At 41.2% G+C, this 25,186-nt stretch overlaps 1 protein-coding gene across 7 annotated transcripts in view; it reads right to left on the bottom strand.

The window, feature by feature from the left end:
* Window positions 1-24,704, bottom strand: part of LOC116790031 (WASH complex subunit 2A-like) — a 34,936-nt gene extending 10,232 nt beyond the window's left edge. For 2 of the 7 annotated variants that reach the window (XM_032694579.1, XM_032694583.1), the window contains exons 1-22: window positions 24,476-24,580; window positions 23,888-24,052; window positions 22,262-22,327; window positions 21,425-21,598; window positions 20,653-20,746; window positions 20,200-20,258; window positions 19,366-19,413; window positions 18,014-18,118; window positions 17,424-17,511; window positions 16,174-16,242; window positions 15,692-15,804; window positions 13,582-13,654; window positions 12,736-12,792; window positions 10,551-10,718; window positions 9,832-9,965; window positions 7,861-7,953; window positions 7,231-7,335; window positions 5,809-5,925; window positions 4,230-4,393; window positions 3,662-3,773; window positions 2,729-2,914; window positions 1,637-1,819 (exon numbers count right to left, since the gene is read on the bottom strand). In XM_032694579.1, coding sequence (XP_032550470.1) covers window positions 1,637-1,819; window positions 2,729-2,914; window positions 3,662-3,773; window positions 4,230-4,393; window positions 5,809-5,925; window positions 7,231-7,335; window positions 7,861-7,953; window positions 9,832-9,965; window positions 10,551-10,718; window positions 12,736-12,792; window positions 13,582-13,654; window positions 15,692-15,804; window positions 16,174-16,242; window positions 17,424-17,511; window positions 18,014-18,118; window positions 19,366-19,413; window positions 20,200-20,258; window positions 20,653-20,746; window positions 21,425-21,598; window positions 22,262-22,327; window positions 23,888-24,052; window positions 24,476-24,580 — 2,478 coding nt within the window. Of the gene's footprint in view, window positions 1-1,636; window positions 1,826-2,728; window positions 2,915-3,661; window positions 3,774-4,229; window positions 4,394-5,808; window positions 5,926-7,230; window positions 7,336-7,860; window positions 7,954-9,831; window positions 9,966-10,550; window positions 10,719-12,735; window positions 12,793-13,581; window positions 13,655-15,691; window positions 15,805-16,173; window positions 16,243-17,423; window positions 17,512-18,013; window positions 18,119-19,365; window positions 19,414-20,199; window positions 20,259-20,652; window positions 20,747-21,424; window positions 21,599-22,261; window positions 22,328-23,706; window positions 23,837-23,887; window positions 24,053-24,475; window positions 24,581-24,653 lie in introns of those variants that run through there. The other 5 variants (XM_032694580.1, XM_032694584.1, XM_032694582.1 and 2 more) reach the window with 5 other exon arrangements.
* Between the last annotated feature and the right edge of the window lie 482 nt (window positions 24,705-25,186).

The following is a 25,186-nucleotide window of genomic DNA, read 5'->3' as shown; positions in this document are numbered from 1 at the left end:
ACCCTGGTAACAAAAATAAAACTACAACTGCCAGTTTTGTTTTATTTTGACTGAATCTGCAAAACTTACAATTTGTATTTATAGTTCGATTTAATGATAAGGCATTAGCCACAATGTATCTGGGTCTGCTGATTTAAGATCCAGCTGCTACTATTTACCAGTAAAGCTTCCTTTGAAGGAAAAAAAAAAAAAAAAAAAAAAGGTTTTCAGTATGTTATCAGCACTGTACAATAAGGTTTATATTCCAGTAAGACTTTTATGCCTTTAAAATTTCTGCTAAGGGTGCAGGACATAGAAGTGAGAGGAAGAGAATCTCTTTAATTATCTTTTTAAGCTACCTTTTCAAAGAAGAATTAAAAAAATATATTTTTTTTAAAAAGTTGAGGGCCTGTAAAGCTATTATTGTTGCTAGACTCCCTGTTCTCCCGGGAAAGTAAGCACACCCTCACAATGAAGAACAGAACATACTGTCTGCCTTTGGCAAGAACTACTTTCAAATTTGCTGGGGGGAGGGAGAGGGGAAAGGTTGAAATCATACACATTGCCTTATAAGCCCTCCACTACCCGGCAAAGCAACCAGTATCAGCAAAAGCAATGCCCTCCTATGATCACAGTGCACTGTATGCACCCAGGTCTCACTTTCACACAAAGGCTCCACTCAGTGTCTCAGTAAGGGCCAGTATCTGTGTTTCACCACTCATCTGTCTCTTCAGGAACATGACTCAATGTCCAGTAGCATGACATCAGACACAAAATCCAGGCAGCAGGAGCAGTTGTCAGAAGAATAAAGTCTGATTCTCAGAAGCTGCTATAAACAGGGATTTTTCTCAAAGAGCCATCTATTTAATTCAGCTCCAAGGACTTCTGAATAAAGTGTGCATAGCCTTTAGAGTTGACAACTTACTTTACATGGTCACACTAAGATGCCAAAACCTTGTGGTACACTGTAGTATACAGTATGTGCTTTTTGACACAACTTCAAATTTACAGAGAAAATTTTGTTACATTGCATTAAGTAGAAACAAGAACATTGCCATGGATTCAAGGATATTGCTACTAAAAATTAAAAGTCCACCTCTTGATGGTATACACTACATCAGGAAAGCCAGACAGTAAGAATAGGGCAGCTGGAGGCTTTTTAAAGAAGTGAATACACACACTTGAAAAACAGAAGTAAACACAGGATTAAGATAATTCTTACTGAAGCTAAGTCTGCAGGCATATATGCAGCAAGCAAACTGCAACAATATAATGAAAATAAAGGGATAAACTACAGCCTTAAAACTCTACAACCTTCTACTTCCTATTACCTCTGACCTTTGAGGAGCAACTGAGGAGTCAGCTCTGTATAGCAGACATCAAGTAGCTGCACCAAAACATCTGTACAAAATTTCTTTTCATACTAGCATGCAGCAAAAGGCTTTTGAGTTAGTGGGACAGGAAAATTCACAAAGGGATTCAGGATCATGAGGAAGAGCAGGCTTAATTTCTCACCCAAGAATCTGGAAGTCTAGAAACTGAGAAACATTAGCTTCCATGGCATGAAGAAAAGGAAGGGCTAAAAACTACACCCTTGCCTGGAGTAGTAGAGGTAGAAATACTATTTCCTAGTGTTCAAGAACTTCCCTATACTCACCACACCAATTTCTTTCTGTGCATTTTTTATGCCACTGTCATCATCCAGCCTCTCTTCTTCCTCCTCCTCAAACAGGCTCAACACTTTTTTAGCTTGGCTCTTGACATCTTTCTCCAGAGCTGGTGGGGATGTTGCAAACAGATCTGAATTGCCAGCTGGCTCTGAGGATATTGCTGCAAAAGGCTCCACCAAAAAAAAAAATAAATTACACATTAGCCTGTTATTTATTTCAAGTTTGCCCAAAAAACCCACTAAGCATTCTTGGTTAAATACCAGCAGTGGTCAGAGTTCTGCAATCCATTACCAAGCAGGCAACTGTATTCAACTCATGCATAAGGTTTGCTCCTCATCTGTATGTCAGACTGCCCATGCACCACAAGGATGCATTAAACAGCTTTGCCATTATCTCCAAGTTATCTAGTTCATACCACCTGGGATTCTTTACAGTGAACAGCACTACTTGAACCTTGAATGTGCTCAGGAAAGTGCAAAGCATGATAACTACTATGGAAACTCATCCGCTGCTGATTCCCCAGCAACCACTCGAGTAAGACCATTCCCACGATCAGTTCTGCTGAAACTTCTGCAGTAATACACTTAACAATGCACATCAATACTGTTCTGTAACAGTATTGCCCAGCAGAAATTCACAATGCTGAAAGCCACAGCTACCAGGATAACACTTAACCACTTCATAACTCATCAGACATTATGTTGAAAAAAAGTTACTGAGCTTGAAGAAAAGCCTACACATTAGGCTTTCCTCTTTTAAAAGAAAGCTCTGTTCATGTGAGTAAAGATTACCCAACCTACTCTGAAGAAAAAATGAAACAGATTCTGCCCATCCCCTTCCCCAAAAATAAACAAACCTCTCACAGACGTTAGGTTAGAAAACAACTTTTAAATGGCATTTAATCAATTTGCTGTTTGACAGACAAGTGATTTTGCTAAATGGAGACAGAGTTACTCTGTCCTTAGCAACAGAAGAGGGAACCCAGAAAAATATTTGTTCCGGAGCAGCACTGTTAGATTATGGGTTTTCTTTAACCTAATCTTTACCAAATTTCAGATTAACGTAAGAAAATCCCTCACTTTTTCCTTTGTTTGCTTCCCTGCAACATCTGTTCCCCTAGGCACAGGAGTTGCTTCAGTCTCTTCTAAGCCCCACAATGTATCTTCTATCTGGTTAGACTTGGCTGCTTTATCTGCCAGATCTTCCTTTTCCTCCTTTTCTTCTTCATTAAAGGTAGATGGTGCTTGTGCTGGCTTTACTTTCTCCTGTAAAATTAAGAGAACGTTGGTGACACAAAATTGGTGGGTATATAAAGAGCATATGCTGCTGTGGGATAGAAGAGTTTCAGTTTGCCTTCTGCAGAGGTCTAGGACACTGGCAACATGCTTGACTTCTCCTATTTTCATCCCATGGGACATTCTGGTTTGTGACTTGATTTCCAGTATTACAGGTTTTTGAATCTGGTTGAAGAGTGCCAGGAAGCACATGTACAGGAACCCCCACTACAGATACAGCTGCATTAAACCTTTGCATCTCCTACTCTCAATTCCAAAGCACAAGCAGCCAGGCTTAGCACCATGGGCTAAGTTCCTAAGACAGAGGATGGACATGAGCACACACAAGGAAGGGCCAGTAAGAAGCCTGTTTACATGTCTGAATCAGCTTGGTAGGGTAAGACAAAGGGTGAGGCCCTGGCTCCAGAGTCAGCAGTCAGCTGTTTGTTCCTTTTAGCAGTAGTTTATGGTTGAGAGTTTTCAAAACATCCCTAGGAAGGGCTTTTAGCATAAACCAAACAAATTCAGGGTTAGTAGTCAAGAAGATTTTGAAATATCTATTAGGCAAGTGGTAGTAAGAACTTACATGGAGGAGTAGAGTCTTCCCTCTTCCCATTCCAAATTGCTAGAGCTACCATTGTCTAAAAATGAGTTAGACTTACATTCAGTACCTAATGAAGAAGGCAGACTATAAAAAGACTAAGTGTTCCATGTTAGTTTTAAAAAATGAGGAGTTACCACTGCAGCCTTAGCAGCTGAAGGAAGTAGTGTTGATTGGGAGCTGAAGAATGATTCTCCATTAACAGCATCATCTTCAAATAACAGTGATACCTTCTGTGGCTTTCTTTGGCTGCAGTGAAAGAGAGGAGAAAGTGGAAGATTCAGGGCAAAAATTTCAGAGGCCATGCACTGAATCTGTTTAAGAGCATCACTTAGGACCATCATTTGCAGCAAGTGGTCCCAGATACAGCACTCAGCTTCCCCATTGTCTCAACAACTCTATCACTCTCTCTCTTGTCTGCACAGCTTTCTGCAGAAGTGGAGATAAAAAGAGGTCAAGAGGATTTTTTATCACAGGCATAGAAATAGAGACCCCAGTTCAGTGGTGACAAAGAGAATGATCCACCACAGATACAAAACAGTCCAGAGCTCAGCCCTGCCAGTTCCTACTCACACACCTCTACTTCCTCCTCAGCAGCAGTAGCAAGGGACAACACTTGCAATAGGCCTGGGTCCATCTGGTTTTGAGAGGGCTGCTGAGCTGTTCTGAAAAAATGCCTCCCCACTCCCCTCCCGGGACAGTCACCTCTCTTTAGTGATTGCAAATAAATCCTCCTCATCATCTTCCTCAAAAAGGCTTATCTTCTTCACTTCTTTAGCTTGACTGACAGTACTAGCTGGTTTTGCAGGGTCTTCTTTTCCGTCATCTTCAGAAGGAAGTTTAGCTGGCTTGGAGACATTCCAGTGTTCCTTAAAAAGAAGGAACCCTCAAGTTTTTCTTTGTCTTGGTCAAAGCCACTTTCCCATCTCTATAATGAACACTTCATCATCTTGCCAGTCCTTTTGTCTCTCTACTAGTTTACCTTCCTGCATTCACTGCAACCTGACATTGCTCAGGCTTTGCAGAGGGCCTGGTCACCTTTTGGTCACTTACAGTATTAGTCCAGCAAAACAGGGCACATGCACTTTATTACAGCTGCTCTTAACAACTGAGGTTAGTGTTAACTGCAGTCACAAGAGTAAGGTCACTCAGTAGAACCTGATCTGAGCCATTTAAATAATTAGCATTATTTGATGTATAGGAAAAAAAAAACCAAACTCAAAATTTAAGAAAATAAAAAAAAAGAAAAAAGAAATAACACAGCACATCCCAAAGACACCTCATTACTAGAGTGCTTGATGCCGCACTTCTTATTTTCTTCACAGTACTTTTCCCTCAACCCCTCCCACAGCTAGCATTTAATCGAGCCTACACACTAAACAAGATTTTTCTGTGTGTTTTATTCCCAGCATTTCAAGTGCTTTTCCCCAATTCCCCATCTCTGTTTGTCCCCTTTCTGAAAGTGACTACAGGCATGTTAAAGCATGAACTCGGTTTATTCTACATTAAGATAAAAATGCATCTAAAGATATTACTACTATCCACTAAAAAAGCAATTACAGGACAAGTAATAAAAATTAAAGTCTATGCAAGAGTAATTTAGAGAGGTGGGATGGCTAAGAAGAGTCTGGAGTCTATTCATATGAGCTAATTCAGAGACTTTCCAGACAAGTTTTTAATTTAGTTAGTGTCTCTGGCTTTCACTTCAGATGAAGGACAATACCTAATACATCCCTAGAAGAGGACTGCTCTCTGGGAAGCCTTGTTATTTATGTTTCATTTTCCCACCCCTAGATTTTAAAAAACAAAACAAAACAGCCAAACAAACAAAACCCATCAAAGCCCAAGCAAACAAAATACCCAACAAACAAAATCAGGTACAAAACCCCCCCACCCCAAGAACCTAACACAAGGAAAACCTCAACACATATCTATGAAGAAGTGCTAAACCTTCCTTACAGAAATTAAAGCAGTAACAGCAAGGTTATTTTTCCCTTCTAATGTTTTTAAGTCAGATTTGTTGCCAACAGCCTCCATTTGCTATCAAACTTTCTTAAATTACATTGAGAATACTGATTTTCTCTTCCACATGACTTCTGTTACCTATATCCTGCAATAACTTGGGTCAAGAATCAGACAGCTTCCTCAGCTGCAAACACCTCACAGGACTGGGGTAAGCATGCCATGTGGACACAGTGGGACTGTGGTTCCCATCTCAAAAGTTTTATGCTTTGCTCAGCATAAAGCCCAGTAAGCATTTTCAACAAATCTTACTCCTCAGTACCTCCTCATCACTGCTGAACAATAAGCTGGAGGCCTTCTTGAGGGGCCCTGACTGTTTTGCTTTCTCTTCTGGAGGCTTTTCCTGCTGCTTCTTCACAGGTCCCACACCAAAGAGATCCTTAAAATAAAATATTTTAAACAAATCAAAAGCCAAAGTTAAAATTAAAAGCTCACTGGAAGTCATCACCATGCAAGACTGTTGCCATCCACTTTTCATATAAGTAGGATACAGAAATGGTGTTTTGTGAACTGTTTTTGAAGACAATTTCAAGTATAACATAATATTTTGGAACAAGGAATTTTACACACATAGCATTTGATAGATCAGAAGCTTGTAAGCACATATCCTGGTTCTGGCCCACAGATTCTCCACCACAAAGCATGATCAGCAGCCAAAAGCCATCACTCAGCAATTCTGTTGCACAGCAGCTAACACCATGGGGCATCGTTTCTCATCTGTATAACTAAATAGAGAATGAATCCTGTTCTGCGATGCCAGGCAATAGGCAAGCTGAACAACTACTACAGGGCAAGATCCATGGCTCTCCACCTGAAGACACTCATGCAGACTATCCTGTAGGCATCAGGACAAAAGCATGTGTTGATGCCATCACCTAACACTCATTTATGCTTTTCTCCACTCAAACTTGAGTTCCAAAACGCAACCTTCATGGCAGATACCAGAGACCTTATCACAGTACAAAATGTCTCACTATCCTGACTTGCTTTTGAACAGCCCCTTTTCAGAAAGGTGAACTGGAAACAGTCCTGGGCAGGAAACTTTTATCCTGAGTTTGCTGAAGTCCCCAGGCTTACAGCTCTGAGTAGGCTTCCTATTTGCCTCAGGTTAGTATTGTGGGCTAAGTTAAGCCAGGAAGGCTGCAGGCCCAGAGTTGAAAGCTCTTCGGAGGGTGTATGGGAAGGAAAAGAGGGTTACAAAGAGATAAGAAACTAATGCAATTTTTTGAAGTTTCTTGCACAAACTGTTCTCTGATCTCAGTTTCCATATTAGCGGTCACAATTCTTACACACTGAAGTGTGAGAAAAAAGGAATTCAACAGCTGTGACACAAGAGAAGCAAGAAGCCACCCATGTAACATGTACCACAGGCCAGGACAAAACAGCTTCTTGAAGATCCGTTCTACTGTTTAGTGTTCTCTAGTCCTATCAATCAAAGGGATAATATGCATAATATGCACTGACTTCAAAACACTAAAAAGATACCAAGAACTTGCAAGAGTCCCTGCTACCACTGTCCTCTGCAATGTGGCCTGCATGCTTAGAACTGCTACACAATGCCAGATTGATTTAGTGCTCCATTTGCATGCCCAGTGTCGTAAACTTCTGAGTATTTCCTGCTGCATTTGCAACAGGCTGTGCAGGTGACTTCCCACACACAGACAGTTTAAGGAAGTGTACTTACCTCTTCATCATCATCAAACAAGGAAAGTGGAGCTTTTGTCATGGATTTGCTGGTTGGGAGAGATGTAGCTTTGGACTTTACAGTTTTACTTGATGAAAACAAGTCCTGTGCAAACCAAAGAAATGTCAATTTGCAAAGCAATGCTAGAAGTTCAAGAACTCAAAAGGGGACATACATGTTTTTCCTTATAAAAAAAGATGTTTAGTGTGCCTATGAAGCAGGGAAAGATTGTCTTACTCTGATGTACCAATCACCTGCAGCTGCACAGGGATTTACTTCCCTCAGCTTTGCAGATTGATTTCTAGCTGAAAGCCAAAGACACAAAATGAAACATATCTTTCATATGAAACAGTCTTTCATGATTCTTGCTCTTGATTTGCTGCTCCTTCCTCTCTTCAACCTTTCAATTTATGCCTGTGTGTACCACTCCCTGAAGACAGGGAAAACAATTCCAGCGATTTCACTCTTTGGAGCAAGAAGGAGCTTTCAGAATGGCTGGGTGTAGATGCATGGATGTCAGACTTCCCAATCCTACAAGATGCATAAAGAGTCCCCAAATATGAGTGGATTGAAGTCAGGGTAACTCAGATCCCAAGGATTTTTGTAGGGATTTCTTAAAGAAATACTCACTTCAGAATCCTCCTCATCAGAGAAAAGGCCCCTCTGTTTTCTTGGAGGCGTTTCAGATAAAGGCTTGAAGTCCTCACCGGAAGATTGTTGACTCTTTAGGACAAATAAAAACACCGCATCAGCACCCATTTAGATTCAGTAAAGGCAGGCATATCATATGACTCTGTCCTGGTTGGGCCAGGACAGGGTTAATTTTTTGCAGTAGCGAGAAGGAGGCATGGCTAGGACCTGGAGGTTATTCTATACCACCTCACCTCATCTTCCAGGAGCAGGAAAAGGGCTCTGCTATGTTGGTGCAGCAGGAGAGGGAATGCTTGGGTACTGTCTATTGTCAGGGGGTTTCCATGTGAATCATTTGTTTCTTGTACCCTCAGTCATTAGTACTGCTGCTGTTACTGTTTGCTTTCTTATCTCATTGCTGTTTCCAGTAAATTATTCTTATCTCAACCCATGAGCTTTACCTTTTGTGTCTCCAATTCTCCTCTCCAGCCCACTGCAGGGGAGGGGAAGGCAGGGAATGAGTGGCAGCATGGTTTCAGTGGAAACACTAAACTGGGGAGTACCATTCCTAAACCACAACAAACCCCTTCTAAGAGGCACGCTGCTGGCAAAATCCCAGCAGTTGAAGGGACAGAACACAGGCTTGTTACCCATGGGCTGAAGTCCAAAACTCATGTGCCAAGCAAGTTCCTCACACGCAGCCAGAACTATGCACAAGTGACTTGCAGGTTTTACCACAGGCCTCCCTTCCCACACCATCCTTCTCAGCAGAAGAATGTATGCAGCAACTCATGCCAGACTTCATGAGCTAAACAAAAATGTTTCTTTTAACAAGCTGTGTTTCATAAAGGAAGAGGGCAGTTTGTGCCAGCCATCATTTCCTGCATTATCACAGCACAGCCCCAGCCTGCCACCAGCTATATTGCCATTAAACTTAGAACGATCCCAGACCCAAGCACTACTGTCATAAAGCTTGGAGTATAAAACAGCCTTCACTTCCTGACAGAGCAGGAGGGGGGTGCTGCTGAATCAGTTTTCATCCTCTCCTCCAGGAAAGCCAAGTGCTCTGAGATCAGAGCAATAGCATTGGATGACCACCACTCCTGCTTCATTGACCATGCACTCTTGCACTGCAGCAGAAAGAGACCGGCTTTGCCCTTGTGCTCAGGTGCTTCTCATAAGGCAACATGGAAAAAGTACCACCACAATTTGCATTAGACATCCCCAGCACTGTACACTTCTCAGTCCAGAGGGGAGAAGAGTCGCGGTAGCTCATTGTGTTCCAATACTCATTGAAGAGCAAATAAGTATAAAATAAATATATACAATATCTACCATAGAAAGAAAGAGCATTACTACTTTCCTCAAGGCACAGTTCTGAAAGTGGAGTGGGTACAGGAGGCTCTCATAACTCTGCACGTATGTGCTCAAGACCACATTTAGAGCTTTCTACAACTTAAAAGTTTTCTGCTGAAGAATAGTTTTTTTTAAACACTCCAAGGTTCGTATATGCTTAGGCAGAACTGTGACATCCACCTTCCTCTCCCATAATACATACAAGCAATGGGTTACCAGTTAAGTAACCAGTGCAGTGTAAGTGCAGACACAGTTTCTGCAGCACAGAACTGTGACACCAAAGGTTCTCAACTCACGCTGGTTTCATTTCAGCCAGGAACTTCATAAACACTTTTTATTAACAGAGGCTGCTCATTTTGCTCACATTTCAATCCTGCCTTAATAAGATTCTTTCAATCACTGCCCACACAAATAAAAACCTGAAATAAACCCAAAGGTTAAAAGGCAAAAGGCATTTAAGGACATCTGAAGCGCTCAAGTCATGGAAGACCCTATGAACATAGTCCAGTTTCACAAATGTCACTTTCACAGTGCTGTACATGGATAGACTACTTCAACTGCAGCAGTAACGTTTTCCTGAAACCTTAGCCATGCAATCCAATTATATGTTGTTACCTTTTTTTCCATGACTGCCTCCCTATGGCCTTCTGTTTCTTTAGTTGTGCCAGCAACCACAGAAGGAACGGCAGGTTTTTCCTTGAATAAGTCACCTTCTTCATCATCATCAAATAGGTCAGCTGTGGACTTGACTACATTAAGAGACAAAACAAACAGGGAATGATGAATACAGAACAGCCCCAACTGAGCAAGAGAAGACAGCAGAGTCTCAAAAGATATCAGATGTTATAAAGATGACCAATATCAGGAGTCTTTAAGAGACAAGCTCTCAACTACCACTAACCTGAGAGCACTGGTGACAAGAGGATGCAGTCATGCAGTTGAGTCAGCTGGCACCTCTAGAGGCAGTGCTTTTTTTTGGCTTGGTACAGGCCTAGAGCCTCTATAGGGGATGTTGGGCATAGGGACTACAGGCTGTTACCAATTCCCTGATTCAAGCCTAGATAAACTGCTCTAGCAGTAGAAAGAGCCTCCTTAGAAAGGAAAGTCAGGGGAGAGCATGTACAAATAAACCAGTCCCACATCACTCCAAGGAAAAGAAATAACAAAAAAAAACCCAAACAAAAAACCAACCAAAAAACACAACCCCCCAAAACCCAAGCAGTAGTAGCAGTGATGCAGGTTTGAATTTTATAACTCATTTTAACTGATAGGAATCAGTTTGAATTTTGATGACCTTCAGTGTTTAATCTTTCACTGCAAATGCTTAGAGGTACCTGGATCTGGATGCTTTTTAGTTGCTTCCACAAAGAAGTCATCATCATCATCATCATCATCAAATAGAACAACTTTCCCAGGCTGCTTAGGAGTTTTCTCTGTGCTGTGTGCTGCAGATTTCTTGTCTTTTTCCCCAGCTACACTGGAACTAAACACATCGCTTCCTCCTGCAGGTCAGATGGAGGGAGAAAAAGCAAAATAACTACACAGAGATCATTGCCAGAGTTACCAAAGAGCTGAACTTATGCCATAGTAAGTGGCATCAGGCAGAGTTTCCATCTCAGCAACTTTTAAGGTGCTCCTGCAACAATGCTGCATTAAAAAAGCATTAGCTGGACACATCCTGATAAAGCCAAGTCACAGACAGATGGCCCCCCGCTCTCACTGCAATCACTTCTTTCTCAAACCTGCTCATCTTCCCTAGGAACAGCAGCCAGGTTCCGTGTTGAAGCTAGAAGGCCCAGCAGTCCCACACTGTTGCCCCCTGTGGACTTCCCAAACCAGTATCCTACTCTACTAACTAGTACATAACACCACTGTGGCCCAATAAAAGTGGTAAGGTGCCCGTGGAGAGGTAAGGACAGGTGACTGAGTTCTTCCCAGGAGCAGCACTTGTCATGTGAATCCACTCACAGTACTGCAGGACAAGGCAGTTTGGTCCCTGCATACTTCAGATATGGCAGTGATTAACGAGCGTTAGCCAGAGCAACCGTTTCTTCTAAATCTGCTGTGGAAATGTCTGGCTTCAGTGATATGTGCATGTCCATAGATTATCTGCAAACACTTCTGGTGGTTTTGGCAAAAACTGGCAGCCTGTCTTTTTGCTTCTTATGCATAGATGCTTGGAAATGAGAGGGGGTGGGGAGATACTTAAACTGAAAGCAGAAAGTAGAATAACTATTTGGTTAAAAGTCAGCAGACTGCATTAATTTTAATCAGCAGCAGTTTATTATAAAAAAAAAGTGTATTACACAATTAGAAAGTGCCATAGGATTGACAGAAATACAGCCACAAAGTCTGATTATTAGAGATTCCTGAGTTCCTAAACAAACTGTTCACTTGGAAACATGTTCATCGAGCAATTTACAATAGCAAAGGAGCCCCAATCTTGGGTTTTCTCTGGTGACTTAAGCCTGTCTACAACTTACTGAGGGAGCAACTGAAGACTGAATAAATGCTACATATAAGTTAATTCCTGATGAACTAGAACAGAACACTGTTAGAATGAGGGAAAATTCACTGCTTATGCAACAGTACCTCCGAGAAAGAGCAAAGGATAAAAAACCCCCACATCTCAATCTGCTGTTTTAAACTCTGCCACCAAGTCTTACAATTAACGCAGAAGTCTCATTGTTGACATGTATCTTTGACCCTAGAGTAAAAAGGCTATATTTGTATACTTTCTACTCTAAAAAATTGTGCTGAGGGCTCAGTTAACTGAAGCCATAGTCTTAAAATAGGCCATTCCTAATAAAGGGCAAAACTTAATATTAAGGTAACTCAATCAGGTGAAGACCCTACACACCAAAAGAAATCAATGTCAGTTGATTCCAAAAGACTGGTGACATAGTGACATAGGTTTCTTTTCATTGATCAGCTTGGATTCCGATATGAAACAGGGATCTTAGTACAAATCTTTTTTATTTTTAGCTCCAAGTTATAGATTTGGTCCTTCCCTGTGTATGCAGATGCTCCTAATCAAAACCAGAGAAACAAGACTGGTCCTATTAGCCTGTGCCACAAAAATAAAGGAACTTGATGTTTAAACCCTTCTTCTGCTAACCCAAGGGAATATGATCAAATATGAAAGATAAAAATGCACTTCCTTCCCAGAGTATAGATGGAAGCTGTGACTGCATGCACTGCAGACTTCAGCTATAAAATATCAGATGAAGTGACACACATTCTTAGAAGTTCAGAGCACAACACTAGAAGCTGACAGCTGCTAATACCTGCCATCAATGACACCTACCTTCAGAGCTCCTACGGAATCCTGATTATCCATAGAGCATGCTGCAGTTTAGGCTTAGCATGGCAGAAGCACCTGCATATGTCATCAAGCATATGATAAAGCGATGCAGTGCTGCTGTATTTGGAGAGTTTTCTTCTTTAAAACCTCCACAGCAGGTTTTAAAGAAAAGAGCATTTTGTGCATGAAGCAATTGGCTATTGAATAAATCATACCTGGAAACAGAGATACTGCACCTGCAGGAAGTTTCTTTAAGGACTTTGTAGTGGATGCTGAAATCACAGGAAGTACAATACAAATGGATGCACTTGTTTTATGCTGTCAGAACCTTCAGAATGCTACCACAGAAACAGGAATCCAAAAAGTTTTCTGAGCTGCCTTTTTTAATTCTCAACAGCTCAGAACTCTTTACACATCCTCCTTGAACTTGTTTTTTTGCAGATACATGTAACAATTTAACTATTTTTCTTCCATTAAAACTCCACAAAACAGCTCTACTACACTCAAGCTGATAAACACAATACATGTTTATATACAGCATTATTTACAACAGTTCACATTCACACACTCAAAATCACTTCAATCCACTTCAACACAATACACTCAAAACAAAATGGCTTAGTCTTCCAACACATATCTGAAAATTCATCAAATACAGTGCTTCAGTAAAAGCTGCTGCAAAACAATGTGTGTGCAGAGTGCACCTATTGGGAAACTCAGATGTGAATTAATCTGCAAGAAGAAATCTTTGCTCCCTTCAAACCCACAACTGGATCCTGCAAAGTACTCTTCAGCAGCAGGAACGCAGTGCATGTAGAGAGCTCTGCCAACATCAGTGAGGAGGACATCCTTTCCAGGAGAGTAGGTGTGTGTAACAGACCATAGTGAACAAACACATTTAAAATTCCAGGAAAACACAGCTGTTCTCTATTAAGACTGGGGAGGAGAAGAGACTGGGCAACAATTTCTACACCAGACTTTCTAGTTTGGGAACAAAACAGTCTAGCTGCTAGCAGTGATAAATCACAGCAGGACTACAGGAGGCAACAATTGGTTCTTACCTTCACTTACTGGGACTCGCTCCTCTCTCTCTTTTGATTCTTCTCCTTTTGGTGCTTCAGCAAAAAGATCACTCTGATTATAGATGAAAATGCAAAGGGGGGGGAAGTGGTGAATTTGTTTTTTGTAGGGAAAAACAGATGCTGATTTTTCCATATTGAATATCCACTTCTAAGCCAAGACAGAGGAGGTAATCACCACTCCCTTCCCAAAAGGATGTCTGCAAATATAGACTTAAATCTAGGTACTCAAGTGTTAACTTGAGTGCATACATTCAGAAAAGCTGCTGTCTTCTAAAATTTAATTTACACTGATTACCAGTCTGTTTGCTGAAGAGAAGGAATGACCTTTTATTTGCACATCTTCAAGGGCTTACACTAATTAATCTATACCTGTTTAGGTCCTGATGACACCCTTCTGAGCTTTCCTATTGAAACTTATATAGTCAGCTTTGAAGAAAGAATTCCCCAACAATTATAGACCAGATTTCCAAGAAATATCCAGATCTTTCGAGTACTGACCACTTAATTTCTTGAAAGCCTCCCTCTTATGGGAAGTTGGGTATTAGAGGTTTCCTACCCGGAGCTTCAAAATGCATGGTCTTTGTATAAACTTCGTAGGAAGAAGGCAGCAACGCTTCCCAAGGAGTAGGGGAGCACAGGGCTGCAGCAAAGGTGTCAGTGATCAACTGCACATTTGTCAGTCACTGTTTGCCTGTTGACCCACTGTGTCTGTCTTCTGGTACAGTACAAGGCACAAGGGAAGTGAAGCTTTACCCTTCCTACATGTTTAACTTTCAGATAACAGAAAACCAAGAACAGCTGTATGCAGGCAGGCAACATTCACAGACAAATCTTCTTGGCTGCCCTGTGTCTATAGGATGAGGAGAGTAGTCTTAGTAATAAGTAACCAAGAGGTAACCAATGATAGCTTCATCTGGATTTGCACTGACACAAAGATGGCTTGCACTAGCAGATTATTTTTCTTAATATTTTTTTAAGCTGTTGGTTGCCACTTTAAAAAAAAAAAAAGGCATTATATTTTTTCAATAAAGGTTGTGTTTGAGTGGAAAAGACTGCACAGAACTACCTCCTTCCCTACAGACAATGCCCCTGTTTGGTGCTTCTTAGTTGTATTCTTGTAGATTGTCATTGTAAGCTTGAGGTACAGAAGGCCTCCTTCCAAATTTCAGTCTTATATCCTCCTTTGGTCAGAGGAACACCTGACTTTTGTTCTAGTTGCAATGAGGAACACAACAACCCCCAAAGACAACAACTCGGCTACTATTCTGGACTAACCTTGACTGTTACAAGTATCAACTGCATAACAAAATCAGAGGCAATCATTTCTTTTACACAGCTGTACTGTTAAGATTCTTAAATCTCAAGTAACCCTGACACTGGGTTTCTATCCCCTTTCACATGTACAAACAGTGGTAAAATAAGGTCAGAAATGCTCTTTGTGCCACTTCTTTATGAAGTCAGCTCTAGATAGCAGAGTAAGCTTAAGGTGAACTTTTCTTGCCATCACAAGTAACCCAGGAATCATACAATAACCAGATGAAAGAACACAGCATAACTGCAGTAGGAAACTTTTAACAGCACAGGAACAGAGAAACCCAGCAGCATCACTGTCCACATATGGTATGTGAAAAATAAAGTGTGAAGAGCATCATGTTCTCTTCCATTCAAACTTCTCCCATAAACAGACAGAAAGAGAGAATTACAAAACTCAGTATTCTAACAGGCATTTTAATCTAAATCTGCTGATTTAAAACAACTGGATGGCATTTGGTTTACCTCCACTGATAAAAGTAAGGGGCTGATTAAGGTCTCCTGGAATTAGAACCTGTCTAATAAAGAGCTAGAACCACACTTGCATCTCTCATCAGCACCACTGCAGAAGAGAGGATATTGGGCCAAGGGTAACATTAGTATCTAACTTATGTAGTTCTGTTTCCCCACTGGAAAGCTATACTATCCCACCAAACTTGAATATAACCAAGCAACAAAATGGAGTTTCCCCTCTCTGTCTTCCAGAGGTGGGAATTTGTGGGGATCTTTTGTTTTTAGAAGGGCAACACTCAATTTCTATCATCTCCAGCATTCTCACCTCTTCATCATCAAAGAGACCTGTTCCACCACTGAAGAGGCCACCCCTTGAACCAAACGGTGTGAAGTCTTCATCAGTCAACTTAGGAGGCTTGAAGATGTCATCATCTTCATCTAGAAAGTACAAGAGCCATGAGCTTTGGTAGGACTGACCAAAGTCAGGAAAGGGAATCAGAGACAACCAAAATAAAAACTGTTTTGGTTCCACCTGCCCTCTATTATAAATACAACACATACAGAGAAGCTGCTCAAGACAGATTGGGTTGTATGCGGTTGCTCCAGAAGGCCACATTTAAGGATGGACTCCCACTAAGTCTGTTTCTAGCCTTGTTTACATGCACATCACAACCTAGATTTGTTTACACACTCACCTTGACAGATGCTCACTGATACCCCACCCAGCTTCTAGAGTAGAGGCCACTGTTTAAGTGATGTCTTACAGTCCAGCCCACAATTCAAAAACAAGAGAGGAGGATATCCTACCATCCGATGGAACTCTAACTTCCTTCTTCTCTTTTGGGGTTTTCCTTGTTTTGGTCTCAGATGACAGTGCTTTAAGAAGAAAATTTCAAAGAAAAAATAGTCCACTTTTACTTATAGCCTGTGATCAATCCATGGTAAAAAGAACCTAAAAAAATAATCTAACCAAGCTGACTTCTATGTTTTGATATGAATCAGCCCGATGAAGCAATTCTATGAAATACAGTTTCTAAAACTAGTATCTAAAATTGTAATAGAATCATTCTGTCAGGCACTAGGGGTTCAACACAGTTGCCCACATACAGACTAGTGTCACCTGAGATGTTGGAAAGCAAGACAGCATTCCAGATGGTACAGGTTCCACACCTTTGCAGAACCTTTGAACATTTCAAATGGTTCCAGATTCATTATTCCTTGATTCAGCTACCAAAACCAAAGTCAGAGTTTTATCCATAACATCACAAGGTTATGTCAATGAATGGAAGATTTCCCTGTAACTGAACAGGGTGAGTTTGTAGGTTTTAAACTCTGATATCCACAGACCTAGTTCTATTGTTTGAACTGTGCAAGAACACACACACAAACACTGTTCTTTTCTGTTCAGGCTCTCAAAATTACAGTTCAACAGCAGGTTCATAAACACTTGGCAACTCAATTTCAGTTGAAATTGCTGATTGTCTTTGAGACTCAATACTTGAGAGGTATTGAGTCCCTTTGTGTCCCTTTGAAAGTGACACAAAAGTAAATGCATTATTTAGTTTAAAATATCATGAAAAGCAGCAGTAAAGTATCCTCAAAGCCACAAAGAAAACAACCAGCACACATCACAGGAAAACACCACTGTTTGAGAGGTTTTCCACTGCAGAGCTCACAAAAAGACTACCATGACCAGTGGCTTCTACATACTTACTTGAAATAGGGGAAAGTACATGTGATCAAACATGCAGAGAGAAAATCAGATTGGAGAGAAAACCTTTCCAATAATATGTGTGTTTTGAGAGCAACCTGTCTGATCTGAAAGCAATGTGTTTTTCACTATATCTCAGTGAATCCAACCCTGTAAGTTATGGCCAAAAGTTTCTCAGAACACAAAATAGTGTCTTCAATTCATCTTATTGGGCTTCTACCTAATCCATGTTCAAATAACAGACCTGCATATCTTCACATGCTCTTACCCAGAGTCTCCAGTCCAACTCTCTCATGAGTCCCCCATTACCACACAAGCACTTAGGAAAACTTAAGAGTTAACTTACATGAACGTTCTTTATCCTGTTTGATTGCTACTTCTCCTTTGATTCGAGCTGCCAGCTCATCTGCAAATGATGTTGGCCTCTTCTTTTTCTGAGGCGTAGGGACAAATAACAGCATATTTCTCATATAAGATCCAGTTACCAACTTGATGCAATTGCAATTATAAATACTGTATTCTATAGCCTCACTTGTACAATATCTTGTCTAGACTTTGAATGAAGCCCTCAGAAGAAGCAATACAGCTTTCTGTTAAGAAAGCAATTAAGAGATGAGGAAAAAAATCCCAATTTCTAGTTCCTGATGATTGCATTATTTTTAACATCACTTGTTTTGTAAGCAGGAGAAACAAGAAGCCTCTAACTCACAAAAATGCAACAATTAATTTCTTAATGTTCTTTAAAGACAGCTTTGATGCCAGCTTAGGGTGTAAGAGGGGGTAAAGCCTGAATAACACTAAAAGACCATTCAGGATTTTTAGAGGCCCTCTCTACAGGATCCCATCCCACATAACTGAGAGCTACCATCCATCTAAGGAGAGATTTTTCACATGGGAAGTCAAATCTCTCAATCCAAGGAGGCAAAAAATACTTACAGGCTTTGTGCTTTCCTCTAAGTCTCCATCTTCATCTTCCTCTTTTTCAGAGTCAAAGAGATCACAGCCATCATAATCATCTTCATCACTCATCTGTACCGTCCTCTAAAAAACAATAATACCCTGTTGTGTTCTGCTGAAGTTGGCATACAAAACAAGCACAAAACTACATCTGCTTAGATAAAATAGTCAAATCAAACTTATTGAAATGAGGGAAACATACAGTCAGTTTGGGGTACTTCACCGCTTTTGAGCAGTAAGGAAGCAGTGCCTCTAGCTCCAAGCAAGTTGCTACATTCTCTAGTACACCCCTGTTCTTTGTCACCAAATGCTGCAACTGAGGACACAAAGGCTCTCCTCACAAGGAGTGTACCACTACCACACACAAACTTAAGACCTAGTATTTAGTCCTAACTCAGGAACACAGTGATCAGCTGGTAAAAAATTGTATCGCCTTGCACTATTACTAAGGTGGATACCAGAATGACAGACAATACATGCCCACATCTTGGTTTTAGTCACGTCAATAAGAGGATGAAAAAGATGAAGTGAACTGTGAGCTGGGCAAGGGCCAATAAGTGAACTAAACAACCAACAACCCAAAGATACTTGCTCATCTTAAAATACATCAGGCATACAAAAGTCACCCTATAAAGGTCAGCTTAATGTAATATCTGAGTGCTCTTGCAACACTGTTCTAGTAATACATACATCAAATAAGGGTTGCTTTTTGCAACGTTGCTCTTTTGACATTAAATCATTTCAGTCTGAGGATCTCCACGTAAAAGTCTCTTGCAGTGGCACATGTAAACATGGGTATGATTCCTTCTCCTACAATCAATGACTAAAGTCAGGCTTGAATTTTTTCAATCTAAACATTTCTTTTCCCTTTTCATTCATTATCCAAATGGACATACTTTTCAAATATTTAATACTGTTCAGACCTTTGATTTCATGCAATACCCAAACTGTGCTGTTCCTTACTTCCTTCATAACAAATTTAGAATTTTAATTATAGACCAAATCATCCCACTGAAGCCTAGTTTTCCTGGGGCAGATTCTCTGAATTCTCATGTTTCCCAAGTAATTCCCGAGGAAAGCACACATCAGGCAATGCCATCCCACATATTCTCTGTATCTAATGACAGCTTGCAAGCATGTCTTCAAGCCCAACCCAGGTTCATTTTCACAACATGATGCATGTGGCCAGGACAACCTTCCCATAAAAAGTTATAAAAATGAGGCTTAACAAAGTTGTTAATTGTCTAGAGATCTCATCTCCTCTTTCTTGCATCCTCACTGTGTCACAAGTGTAAAGTCTTTCAGGTATGTACCAGAGTGTATAACCATACCGTCTTTTGGTCATCTTCACTAGGGTTTCCAAATTCATCATCAGATTCCTGTAACACGAGAGACACAAAGACAAGATTCACACACTACTTGGTCCAGTGGTTAGGAGAAAGGGCTCAGAAACTCTGAACTGGCTTAAGTTTGGACATTCAGATCTGCTCATTGTGACTTGATCAAGGAACTGTTCCCCCCACTGCTGACCATCGTTATGAACAGAGCTCACTAGAAAATCATTAATTTAGCAAAGACAGCTCCATCTGACAGTGCATTGGAGTAACTCAAAAGGGATTTAATTAAATTGAGCAAAAGCACCAAAAGCAAACACCTCAGGAAAAAGGGAGTGCTTCTATAGCACAGTTACAATGCAGAGACATCCCAGCCAAGGCAGGCAAAACATATCAGAAATTGATATTCCAATGCAACAGACTTATGTGGCAAAGCCTGGAGGTGGATTTCTTAAAGCTTTAAACTTGATCCTGTCAGTCTCCATCCCATTCTTTGTAACTGTAATTTACATCAGATTTGTTCTCCATAAATGCAATTCTTGATAAGAATCTGATTTTCTTCTCAAAATGAAATCAGACTAGAATAAAACACTTCAGTTTGAAGTATTGTATTCTACTTTAATAACAGCTAGAGCCAATACCACTTTTTTGCTCCTCTGAAAAGCTGCAGAGGAAACTACTGCATAAGAATAGTAACAGGAAGTACATTTATCACAACCAACACAGGGAATAAACACTGAGCAATATTATCCTGAGACCTGACATCAAAAAGCAAGGTAGCTGATGGCCTTACACGCAAGGAAGGGCTCATGAATGCTGGTGCAAACTTACCTCTTCATCCTTCTCTTCACTGTCAATAACACTTCCACGATCACTGTCTACTGATCCTTCTAATTTAAATGAAAGCAAAAAAAGTTAAGATCAGAGAGAGAACAATGTGGCCACCAAACATATCAACAGCAACTTTAAAGACTTTGCGAAGAAAACTAAATTTCAGGTGGAAAAGAGTGGTTTGAAAGAGCTTCAAAGGCTGATGAAGTTTTAACACTTTGCATTTCTAATACACAGAACACAAGTGACTGAGAAGTTACTGCTTTGTATACCAGAAAAGTGGTTGTTACAGCATGATGCACATTTTTTCCCCAGTTACAGTGTGCATCTAAACTACTAAACTACTGCAAGAACACTACACAGGATAATGAAAATTATGAGTTAAAACAGACCAAAGTCTCAGATTAGGAACTACTTACTTGCACAGAAGTAAAAGGTCATGCCAGCACATACCTTCACTAGAGAGATCTCCAAGGCCAACATCATCCTGTTCCATAAACTGCTGAGAGCCAATCAAGTAAGGTAAAGGCCTGTCAATATAGAGATCCTAGAAAGAGACAACATCAGGTCTTTCTGACATCTCTGAACAGCTCTACATGGCTAACAAAAACAGAAGTCTTACACCCACACCCCTTGTTTTAACTCAAGGAAGTTACAAGCCTGTTTAAAGAGAGTCCCACCAGACATACACTTCAAGTCAACATGCAACTGGGTGGGACAGCTGAGGTTTATTCCATTTAACACTGTCAAAGCAAGGGGCCACTTCTATTTGTGTAGTTCCAACTTGCTTTCCTCAAGCCATCTAACAAAAGAATATTGTTGCAAAGACTTACAGGCATCAGTCTTACCCCAAATCCTGCACCTAGGATTCTTAATTACTGTGAGAGTAAAAACCACCCACAAAGATATGATTTGTACCTAAAAAGCATGACATTTATATGTCCCACTCCTACACAGAATTGAGGCTTCCCCTTCCAAGTTCACTGTGTTAAACTACCTCCCTTTAGGATGCCATACCTTAATGTTAACCTAACAGCAAGACAAGGCTACACAAGGAACAGCTTGGCAAAGAGCACTCCTCCTTCAGATGCAGTCATCAAACCCTCATTTTAGCTAACGAATATCAATTTTATGCTAATGCAGTGATACTGCTGACAGAAGCAAAGATCAAATCCAACAAAGCAAAACACAAACCCATGCTCCCAGTAAGAAGAGGTCTCTGTACCTTGGGCTCGAGTATCAGTTCCACCCTTTCATTACTTTCTTCTTCTTCTGAGTCAGAGTTGCCTGCTTTGATGTCTAGCTGTTCAAATGCACTGTCCAGAACTTGCAATCCATAATTCACTGCTTCCTGAATTTTGGGGATCAGATCAGCTTCTTTCTGTTCCCGAGTCTTTTCCTTTAGTAACAGAAAAAACACATTCTCACTGCATTTTACTCAAGACTCAATCTTACTGCAACACACACGCAAAATGCTAATTTCAAATTAGTACAATGAAAGCTTTCTCACTATATATATTAGAAAGACCTTCAGAAGTTTCTTTTGCTTGATTTAATGCATCATTATCACTCCTAGAAACAGAGATGTTCTAAACATCCACACCAGCACAGTATGGTCATATTTGTGCTCCCAACCCATAAAGGGAACATTTATAGTATAATACACTTAGATTGTAAGAGATATATAAACCTCTTTAAGGTTTTATTCCCAGGAATTATTCCAGTCACATTCTGCTTCCCCAATTCACTACCTGTGAATCCAGTAGGGTGGCTCAAGGCCTCAGTCTCTTGCTGAAAAAACATGCATAACCACTTGAAAAATCAATGCATAAGTCTTGTCTGCTGAACACAGTATTGAGCTTGGAGAGCCCATAACAGATCATCACACACTGTTACTGTTAACTTTATGTCTGAATGACACACACTATCCAACAGAGAGACTTTAAGGAGAAAGGAAAGAGTTGGGTTTGTAAGCTGTAAATGTATGCAAAGTAAGTTTGAAAATGAGAAGGTAGACAACAGCTGCAAACATATTGACAGCACTCTAGGCAGTGTTAACTACCTGCTCCGTTTTGTCTCCAACGTCAGCTTTGGGAATAGGCTCTTCCACTTCTTCATCATATACTCTCTAAAAAGTAAAGGAAAATTAATTCATGTAAGAACAACATACTGCTGCAGGGGCTAAACCACGGGTACCACCAAGAAACACACTATTAATATGTAATTAAGTGCACATTAATTCATTACACGTTTAAAAAAAGAAGCCATGGATGATGTCAAGCACCTTCGTAGCCTCCTTTATGCATTGAAGACATCAGGTAACTAAAGTAATTCAATCTCAATGCAACTAAAGTAATTCAAGTCTGCAAATGTCACTGCAGTAATAGAAGATGAGTTGACCATATAACCCTGTACACAGATTAACTTGAATATGTTAAAAAAATGCACTCTTTTAACCCTCCCAACATAAAGGTATTCTAGACACCCTCAGAATTATTCAGATAACTTACAAGCTGTCTACTTTCCTTTCATTCTTTAGCATTTACCCTTCTCCTGTACTTACAGAGAAGGTTCACGACATCCCTCAACCTTCAGTTTGTTCTGATGATCCCTCGCTCTTTTAGTACTTTTTTAGGACCAGCTACAAGGAGACAAAGGGGAATGAAAGATCTTCCTAGAAGCTGCAAACTTAAATCCAAATCTCAAACACAGGTGCAGTTATCCCCTGGGAAGAGATAGATTTCTCACTAACTAACCAGAAATGACGACCTATTTCTGCACACTTAATTTGGGAAGAAACAGCTTCAAACATACAAGACTTAAAACATTTGGTACAAACTGTTCTCAGCAGAATCATTATGCTGAACAGCCAAGTTAGGCAAAAAAGACACTGCAGCTCTGAAAAAAAAAACCACTATCACAAAAAAAAAATCCACAACAAAAATCCAGATTTCCATCTTTTCCTCTGCCACCATCTTTCCAATAACACCATGGCTTCAGATGAGACACATATGGCCTGAAAACAGTGTTGTTCAAAACAAAATGCCTGATAAAATCCACAGCAGTAAAAAGACTTTCCCAAATCTGAAATACTATTAAAGATCTATATCTTAACGAGACACATGCTTCTAGTGATACAATGTTGTAACAGCCTTTCAAGTCTAGCTTCACGTTTCAAAATAGCAATATTTATAAAGTGGCAACATTAGCCATAAAATATGGTCATCGCAGTCAAACATAAGGGACAACTGCCTGCAGCCCAACACCTTTAACACCAAATGCTTTTAGAGTAAAATAATACCACTAGGAAATTTACAGCATTGTATAACATTCTCATATTTAGACAGACAAGTACAGACAAATGCTACATTCACGGAACTTGTGAAGATAAACCAAGACATTTCAGAGATCCCAGCTCATTCATAGTACTAAAAATGAAATCGTGATCTCCAGGTCACGTATAAACAAGGAAGGAAGGTACCTCAGAACATGCAAAAGGGAACCTACCAGTATTGGAGAGTGCATCACTCACAAAAGAATTAGGACATCCTTTTACAGAAAGCAATTAAAAGTCACCTTATCCCTAAATTAGCATCAGACTTGCCAAAAAGTTAAATCCTTTCTCCACTTTTAAGAGACAACGCCAATGTTTGGAGTACAATTTGATGCTGTACTAGAACACACTCACATTCTCTATGAACTGCGTGTTGGACAACATAAGAAAGTCGTTGAAGACATTATGAAGGCGACAGTCTGTAGCTTTTGTTTCACTAATCAATCCATCCACTTGTTTTTTGATTTCATGAGTCCTGGAAATGGTTTGTTGTGAGAACTCTTGTAGAAAATGCAAAAGCTGTTGACAACAGAGGAAAGCAATAGTCAGCATGCAGCTCTTTTTCCTTTTGGCAGAACTGACCATACACTTCAACTGAGCATCAAAACAAACACAGTTTACACTAAAGGACCCGCACACACACCCCGGATCAAGTCTCAGCCACTTCATTCTGCCTCTCCTTTGGGGCCAACTCCTCACTTCAGTTTTCCCGCCCGGATCGGAGGGTTAAAGCACCGGGAGAGCCGCCGGGCCCCGACCGGGGCCGCTCCTGCCGCGTTCCGGGGCCCCGGGTGTCCGCGGCCACGGCGCCCCTCCCGCGCTGGGCCACCCCCGAGCCCCGCGGCAGCACCGCCCCGCACACGGCCCCGAGCCCCGGGGAGGCCGCGGCCCGCGCACCCCTCCGGTGCCGGGCTCCGGCCCGGTGCCGGCCGCACCGCTCACCCCGGCGTCCGAGGCCAAGGACCAGCTCTGGCTGCCCTTACGGATCTCCTCCAGCGACCAGGGCCGCTCCCACACGGGCGCCGGCTCCGCCGCGTCCCCGTTCATCTGCGGGAGAAGGACAGTGAGCGCGGGGCCGCCCTCGCTGCCCCGCGCGCCCCCGGCCCGGCCCCGCGCTCACCGCGGCCTCGCGCCGCCGCCCGCCGTCAGCTGGGCGCGCTCACGTGACCCCGCCCCGCCCAGTGCGCGCGGGAGGGCCGGCAGGGGGCGCGAGGCGGCGCGGGCGGAGCGATCCCGTCCCGTCCCGTCCCGTCCTTTAATTACTCTCCGTATTCACTGAAATGTGCAATTAAATCCTTTGTTGATAATCCAAATTTCTCCTGGCACAGACCTTCGTGCATTACAAAACATGAGATCTACGTGCTCTGTGCGTACTGATGCTGCAAAATGTACGGTCCTACCATCAGGCAACTTCAGGTCCGGGAGTCTTGCAGATTAGTTTCCATTGAAAAAAACAACATGACAGCTACCTGGAACCTGAATGCTTCCTTAGGGAAAGTTGTTTATTTGTGATACATACACCAGCTTCTGAGTAGAGAGGGCTATGAATGGCACAATCAAAATCTGCTTTCTTTTAGTCCCATCCTAAACATTACAAGAAGGGTTCAAAAAAAGCATTTCAGTCCTAAAATTCCTTTTAGAAAGGAATTTAGA

This window comes from Chiroxiphia lanceolata, chromosome 8 (assembly GCF_009829145.1).
Source record: "Chiroxiphia lanceolata isolate bChiLan1 chromosome 8, bChiLan1.pri, whole genome shotgun sequence".
In the NCBI taxonomy this organism is placed as follows: domain Eukaryota; kingdom Metazoa; phylum Chordata; class Aves; order Passeriformes; family Pipridae; genus Chiroxiphia; species Chiroxiphia lanceolata.
Note: the sequence above shows the minus strand (reverse complement) of the source record. Positions and strands in the feature narration are given on the sequence as shown.